We start from the raw sequence: 8,231 nt of genomic DNA on the forward strand, positions 1-8,231 counted from the left end.
GGCATTTCTTGTTAGCATGCAGCAGCTAACCATGGGCCCGCCGGCCGGACAGGCGATCCGCTGGCCACTGGAACCCGTGGAACCGTTCGGTAGCTTGGCAGCCGAATTCACACCTGCGCTTGGTTCATGGATTCGGAATTTCTGTTGGCCGTGGTGCAGCGGAGGAACCGTGTGGCCACTTTTCACCGTGCCCCAAGAAGGGCGCACACACACACACACACGGGGGCAGACGACAAGTGAAACTCCACGGGTAGTTCAAATAAAATTAAAAATTAAAACCAAATCAAAGGAACTGAAGTGAACGCCGGTTGCAGGAATGCTTAATGGCCGATTTGATCTTGGTGGGTGGGTGGGTGAGGGGTGGAAGGGGGTGCGGCCATCAGTCATCCGGATCCGTGATTGACGAAGAGTTTTAATTGAATTTGTCGGGTCGGGATCTCGATCGATCGGATTCGATTGACTCTCTCTCTCTTTTATGCTCTCTCGTTCTCTTTCAGTCACGGCCAGTGGCTGGCTGGTGACATCTCCGGCAAGGGCTGGAGACTACACTCCAAGTGCTCCCAGCAGTAGAGGCCAGCATCAGGCCCGTCAAATTGAGGTCATCGGTTCGAAAACCAGGCACACGTTGCGGCTGCGTGCTGGCGGCCACCATCTCCACCACTCAGCACGCTGAATGTGAGCGTAACTGTGCCACTTCCAATGGATGCGACAACGACGACTACGACAGCCTCTCGAGCCCCCCTCATCCCCTTTCACAGGATCGTCCCAAGACGGGCGGGCGCGCGCGCGCACGCTCGGTGTCTAGCATGGTCAGGGTTTGAACGACGATGACGATGATGATGCCGGAGGTTAATGACAAAACATTACCATAAAAAACGTAACTGCTCACCGGAACCGACGACGACGACGACGACGACGAAAAAAAAAGCGGACACAACAACCGAAAACCACGGAGCTACCGGGCATTTCGGGCATTATATCGGGTCCGTTCCGTGGGTCGCAACTCGCGTAATGTATTCACCAGCGCTCCACCAGCCGCTCTCCCCTCTCTCTCTCTGTCTACTGCATGCGTGAGCGTAAGTTTGGTTAGCTGGCCCAGTGCTCGACGACAGCACTCGACAGTGACTCCGGTGTGCGGGGAGGTCCATCATCGATTGGCCCGGACGCTCAACCCAACAACGGCTGACCCAAACAACATTGACCGCAAGCCTTGCTCAAGAGGCTCGCTCCACGCTCCGTCGCTACACCGCGCGCGATCACGTTCGATCGTCATCGAGCAGCATTGAAGGAGCATCTTCAACAAAAAAAAAGCATCATGCCATTACGCCCGGTAGCTGTCGCGTGCGTGTGTTACAAACATTGCCGCCCCTTTTTGCCCCCTTCTGCCCCAACAAGCCGCCCAAGATCAATTCCTACCGAAGAAGTAACCGAAACAGAGGAAGAAGTGGAAGAAAAGCCAACAAAAATCATCATGCTAATGATGCTAGCCCGATCATTCTCGCTTCCTGTTGAAACCGAAATCTGAAGGTCGTCTTCCGTGGAGGGAAGTGGTTTCTTAGTAGTAGCCACAGAAGAGGCACTCCAATGAAACTCGGCCAATTCGGCCAATACCGAGCTTAGCCGTCCGTCCTAACGCGGGTCAAAACAACTTCAAAGCCCCCACGTCTGCTGCTTGCCTACTTGGATCGTTCAGAACGTGACACTTGCCCCGGAAGCCTGGCCGGGTGTGCCGGGTGTCGCTGCCGGCGATGGTGTACTGCAGGATACCGACGACGCACTGCTACTGCTCAGGGCTTGCAGGGCGGACGTAAAGACGAGTGGTTCGAGCCGATGATCCGCACCAAACAGGTGATCGATGCGCTGGAGTTGCTGTTGCTGTTGCTCGAGGTGCTGCTGCTGCTCTGTTGCTGCCAAGGACTGCTGCGATTGGTAGCGATGGTAAAGTTGACGATTGAGCTGCTGCTGTAGCTGCCGTACGTTGCTGGTGCTACTACCACCGCTTCGGTGTGATGCTGCTGCTGCTGCTGCTGCTGCTGCTAGGGTGTGCTGTGGTCCCGCTCGATCGTACAGTTGTTGCTCGAGTTGTTGATACAGCTGTTGCTGTTGCTGCTCGTGGCTTTGCTGCTGCTGCTGCTGTTGTTGGGGCTGCTGGTGTAGAGGGTACTGGTGCTCCTGGCGAGACTGCTGCTGCTGGTGTTGGTTGTGGTGGTGGTGGAGCTGCTGCTGCTGCTGGTGCTGCTGCTGGTGCTGCGAGTCTGGGCACGCTGCGTATTGTGCTGGTGTGGTGGTGCTGGCCGCATCCATCAAGTGGTAGTAGTTCTTCAACCTCACTTATGCCAGCGGATACTGATGTCACAAGCTGGTCGTGCCGGCCGAGGTGTGATGATAGCCGAGACTCTGGTGGTAGTACGAGTCCTGCCCAAGGGCGGCCGCCGCGGCATGCGAGTTCGGCAGAGGACTGAGCCCATTGTACCCGGCGTACTGGCTCATCTCGTACATCTTAATGTCCGCCTTCGACTCGGTCGGCAGTAGCCGCGTAATCGAGAACGGGTGACTGGAGGGCGTGTAACCGGCGGGTTCCTGTTTCAGGTGCATCGAATGGTATTCGCCCAACAGCGACGGATGACACCGGTTGACCATCGCCGTCAGCTCCTCCTGCTGCAGCTGCTGGTGGGACGGGTGATGATGATGGTGATGGTGATGCGTCGGATGATGATGCGTCGCACCGCCGCCATGTTGGTTATGTTGTTGCTGCGCCAGGCAAAGGTCAGCCGTTGCGTGCAGCATCGCCAGCGCGTCCGCATCCTTCCCGTGGCCAAGACCACCACCACCTCCTCCTCCTCCTCCTCCACCACCACCACCCACACCAACACCATTACCGAGCATGCCGTGCGTATCGCCACCGGCGGAACCAAGTTTCGCGTGCTCCGACCGATGACTACCGTGATGGTGATGGTGATGATGATGATGATGGTTATCCTGCTCATTGGGATCCTTCTTATCCGGGCTGTTGACCGCATCGAGACTCCCACCGTGGGCCGGACTTTTGTGCAGCGATCGTAGCACCTCCTTCTTCTCGTCCTTAAACCGCTTCTGGCGCCGCAGGTAGCACCCGTTCTCGAACATGTTACCCGAATCGGGATGCAGCGTCCAGAAGGAACCCTTGCCCGGTTTGTCCGGTGTCCGGGGTACCTTCACGAAGCAATCGTTGAAGCTGAGCGAATGGCGGATCGAGTTCTGCCACCGTTGCTGGTTCTGCCGGTAGAACGGGAACAGATCCATGATGAACTGGTAGATCTCGGCCAGCGTCAGCATCTTGTGCGGGTTGTTCTGGATGGCCATCGTGATGAGCGAGATGTAGGAGTAGGGGGGTTTGGCGTGCGTGTAGTTCCGCCGGTACGTGGCCGCCGGTTTTTCGGTGCGTGCCCGTTGCAGCGCAACCGAGTTCGGTGAACCGGGATCACCGAGCACTTCGCGGCTTCCTGCTACACCCGCGTACCCGGACATGGCCGCCATCGAGCTCATACCGTTGCCGCCCATACACGAGCCCATGTTACTGATCGGTGAACCCATCGAGCTGTAACCGAGTGGTGTCGAGGTGAGACAGTTACCGGCCGACATACCGTTCATGGCCGCACCCATACCGCCCATGCCCGGACTCCCCAGGACCGATGCACCAAAGCCGGCCGCTGCTGCAGCCGCACTCTGGGGCGAAACGGACGTCATACCACCGATGGACGTCATGCCCGCCATTGGGTTCATGGTGCTGTACGAGCTGGTCATTGGGCTCATGTTGCCACCACTGCCGCCACCACCACCGCCCACCACCATACCACCACTACTGCTCGTGTTGATCGCACTTTCCGGATAAAGTTTCTGCATTTTTTTTTCTTCTGCTACTGTTGTCGCTGCCGCTGCCACAACCGGACACACATACACAGACACGGGCGCGAGGAGCAACACACAACAACACAATCACAACAACAATGACAACAAGGAAGATGATCGATCCTTGAAGACAGTGACACTCAGGAGTGATCAGATCAGTGGTGCCCGGATGTGCTCTGCTATGTTCCGATTATCTTTCTCACACTTTATCACTCTTTCTCTCGAATTATCTCTCTTATCACTCACTCCCAATCGGTATATCGATACATGCCCAAAACAAAACACTCTTTTCTCCCTCTTAAACACAAGCGCATGCAAAGGACATCACGGTAGAGGCCGGCAGCACTATCGGCGGCCGTACCTTGTGGATATATGAATCATACTCCTTTCGATGCTGCGACGCTATCACTGGCGCAAACCTTTATCACCACACATCACGCACGCACGCACTACTATCCTTTTTTTGCTTTCTTTCTCTCGGGAGTGGCCGCGGTCACGGTGTCTGATGTTTTTGCACGATCCTGATTACTAACTCCAAAGTTCCCCCGTTTTCACACACACACACACACACCGTCTATCCGACGGAATTAACACTTGCACTTCTTATCGGGCCGCCACGGAACATCCGGGGTGTTGTTCCGATTGTTAATGCTGGCTCATAATGGGAGTCATCATCGAAAAAACACACACACAATCACTCCACTACACACGTCGTCAGGGGCCGCCAGCGAGGGGCCAACACTTTGGTCATTCTCCTTTCCTCGCGGCAAGGACACACAGACACGGTGGGGGCGCGCGCGTCCTTCGCGATCCTCGTTCGATCGACACGCGGCGTGGCCGTGGTACAATTCGCGATCCCAAACTCCCGGTGGTCCGGTGGCAAGGACGACACGTGGCGACGACACAAATCCGCGAGGCACAACGCGACGCGCTCGCGGGCCAGCTTTATTATGTTGATGTTTGGATATTCTAATGTTGAACCAACTAGTGTCGTAGTAGGCTGGCTAGCTCGTTGGCTGGCTCGTTGGCTGGTTCGAGCAAAGTCGCAAAGTAGGCGCTCGTTGTCGTCGTCGTCGTCGGCGAGAGAAGAACGGCGGCCGTCGTTCGCTGCGTCAGTCAGGACCGTGACTGTTTGCAGAGGGGAGAACAGCAACTATTTGGCTTTCAAACAGCCCCTGAAAGCTGAAGCTGCTGCTGCTGCTGCTGCTGGCGCTGAGGGGTTGGTGCCGCATCGGAGCCGGAAAGGGGCGAGGGGTGCCGTGTGTCCGTTGCCGGAAGTGAGCACCAACACATGCGTCCGTCCAATCAGGGCGCCCCTTTGCGCAGACGCACGTACGGGGCGGGGCCTATGGACCGGTTTTTCCTGTTTTCTCTTCACCCACCTACCCCCGGAGAGCGTGGACTGAAGGGAAATCCAACAACGACCGACCGGGGGAATGGAGGTGTCCAAGGGATGGCTGCGATGGCGATTAAAACAAGACGCCTCAATAAAATGTAACCGCGGCGGCATCACCAGCCAACAACCACCAGCAGCCAAACCCTCCGCAACATCGATCGATCGACGTGATGTTGGGCAGCTGCAGGCAGCATAAGAGCATGGTGAAAGGCGCGCGGCCTAAGGTACGGCCCCGTCCTCATGTAGGGGTTTCGAGAAGATGTGTCTCTCTCTCTCTCTCTGCGGCTCGTCGTCGTTGTCATCGTCGTCCGTTTTGAGTGTATGTGTGTAATGCCGAAGATGGCACCCTCGGAACCACATCCGTGATAGAGCGGTTGCGCTGCTGCTGGTGCTGCTGCTTGTGCTCCACAATACTAGCGCAAACCGGAGCAAATGGTGGCCACTACCGCCTGTCATGCGCCCAAATCCTTCGTCCCCACCTTCCTCCTTCCTTCCTTCCTTCCATCGCCCTCTGACACTCAGTGACAGTGGATGCATGACAAGGGTAAACCACGGAACCAACGGCGAAACAAAGGGAGAACCGCATCTGCGCCCGCGGTCCCTGGCCTGGCGGAGCGGTAGCTTAGGAGGAGCGCTCTTGCCGCAGCGCACGCCAGGACCACCGACCGTTTGCACAGCAGTGGCAGCGGCAGCGACAGCGGCAACGACAGCGGTCTGCTGCCTGGCCTGGCCGCGGGGACATGGACGCTTCGAGGAATTGACAGTTTATCGATGGAAAAGACGTCAACCGCACTCGCAGTGACCATTTTTACGGTGACAATATCGGCCGCCACGCGGTGGTGTATTTCGCGGCCTTTTTCGGTGGAAAAACGCAACCAGCACCAGCACCAGCATCATCACCATCATCACGACGCCATTACAGTGAAAAGCATACCGCAATCAGCCGGGAGGGTTTTTTGTCCCCACCCGGGGGAGAACGATTTTGTTTTGATTTTTGGTGTCGGGCAACAGCGCTCCGTTATTCCATTTCCTTTGCCATGTCCACGGCCATCGCTTTCCTGTGTGCCGCAGAAGGAATATTAAATATCGCTCCGTGGGTTTGCACGCCACACCCAAGACCGTCCTCGGGTGTCCTCGCGCGCGCGTTTACCGCGTATCCTTTCCAGCGCACGAAAAAGGTGTCCATAGTGTTTCCGGAAACAAGTTTTGCTGCTACTACTACTGCCATTACGGCGATAGAAGAAAAGGGTGCGAGGAAGTGGAGTAGTGTATCGGCTTGAAGCCGATGGAACGAACGACCGACACTCGATCACACTCTGGTATGCCTCCGACGGACGGACAAAATGGTGACATAAATTACGTCCGGTGCCATAAATCGCAAGCACCGGTGCGCTAGCGTCGTTGTCGTCGTCGCCGTCGTCGTCGTGACGTGACACTCCCGAGCACCCGGGGCCGGGTTGTCATTAATGGCGACCACGAGAAGCAAAAGCATGGTTCTTCGGACTTGGAGGCGGCACCTCCGGGGCTCGCGTTGTTGAGATGGTAAGTGAAGTGTCCTGGTGCGGTCCGGCCTGCGAGTGCGAGTTATTCGTTATCTTATCGGAACGGATTCACCGTCGGTGTCTTGGTGATGAGGTGAGGTGAGGAAGGAGCTGTGGAAGCATGAATTGACACGATCGTGCATGGCTCGATCATGCCGCGTGCGAATGGGAAAGAGGAAGACTCCCCCCTCCCGGAACGCTATCGTGGTTTTTTGTGTTTGGTTTCGGCAAAGCGCGAAATGGGGTTTTAAACGAACTTTTTTCCTTCCTTCTCGAATACTTCTGCTTTGCTTTTAACATAACACGTAATATTAGTAAGATTTGCCAGTTTCTGTAGTTATGCCAGTTCCTAGTTTTCAGTCTTGTATTTTATTGTATTGGTTTTTATTGCAAGAAGGTGTTTTCGAAATCCTTAAATTGTGGTGCAACATTTACATCGTTAGCTAATTCGTGAAGCTTCTTTACCATGCGTTCCATATAAGTGTTCTAACACATATTCAGCATTTGTTGTTCGGTTATTCTAGCAAATAATTCCGTTTAAAGCCTAGCCAAGAAGAATCATCTCGCACGACGATCAAAAACCATTTTGATGAACTGATAAAAACAAAAGATTTTGTTTTGATCAGCATTCATTATGCTTCACGAGCAGGATCTTGATTCCGATGAAAATGATATAGAAAATATCCAAAAGCGTTCTTTGGTTTGAGCATGAGGCGCCCATGTGCAGCACTTTCTGCTTAAATTAAAACTTGCCTTTATGAGAAATAGTAACAGAATTCATTTTGTTGAACTGCCGGCCAAAATCACAACATTTATAATTTCTTTCTTTTGCTTTCTCTTCGTTTTCGACTAGAAAATTGTTTGTTTTTTCTTGTACTCAGGATGTAAATAAATTACAACAAAAACAATGCTTCAGGATATGAATAAATTCCATTTAACGTGCCAAACTTATATTAGTGCGTTTGAGATTTTGATGGTTTAGTTCCTTCATCGCGTTAAATAGTATTAAATTTCATACATTTTTGGTTGCATTTTACCTCTCACGTTGTCATCCTGTGAAGAAGCGCAATGAGTCTGGGCAAACGGAAAAGCAAAGCATTAGTAGCAGTGTATGGATAGGTGTAGGCAAAGAACAATTAAGGTTTTCAGAAAAGTTCAATTAGTGTTAAGGACTAAATTTAAACCAATTATCGTTCATGAGGTTTCTATAGTTGTACAGCAAAACAAACGTTTTCTTTTAACATTGATACAGTTCCAGTTGCATGAATATCGTATTTGACATTTTCTATTTTATATCGACATTCTGCGCGGCAACCACATTTGTTTATCGGTGTTTTACGTTGATAATCCTTTTAAGAGTGATAAAGTTCACGATTGAACGAGCGATTCTTGGTATGAATCCCGAA

At 53.4% G+C, this 8,231-nt stretch overlaps 1 protein-coding gene across 1 annotated transcript; it reads right to left on the bottom strand.

The window, feature by feature from the left end:
* Positions 1 to 2,352: 2,352 nt before the first annotated feature.
* LOC125949324 (protein fork head) lies at positions 2,353 to 5,026 on the bottom strand. Its single transcript, XM_049676275.1, has one exon. It carries the CDS (start codon positions 3,880 to 3,882, stop codon positions 2,353 to 2,355), a length of 1,530 nt encoding a protein of 509 aa, XP_049532232.1. The 5' UTR covers positions 3,883 to 5,026.
* Between the last annotated feature and the right edge of the window lie 3,205 nt (positions 5,027 to 8,231).

The sequence above is a fragment of the Anopheles darlingi genome, chromosome 2 (genome assembly GCF_943734745.1).
Source record: "Anopheles darlingi chromosome 2, idAnoDarlMG_H_01, whole genome shotgun sequence".
In the NCBI taxonomy this organism is placed as follows: Eukaryota; Metazoa; Arthropoda; class Insecta; order Diptera; family Culicidae; genus Anopheles; species Anopheles darlingi.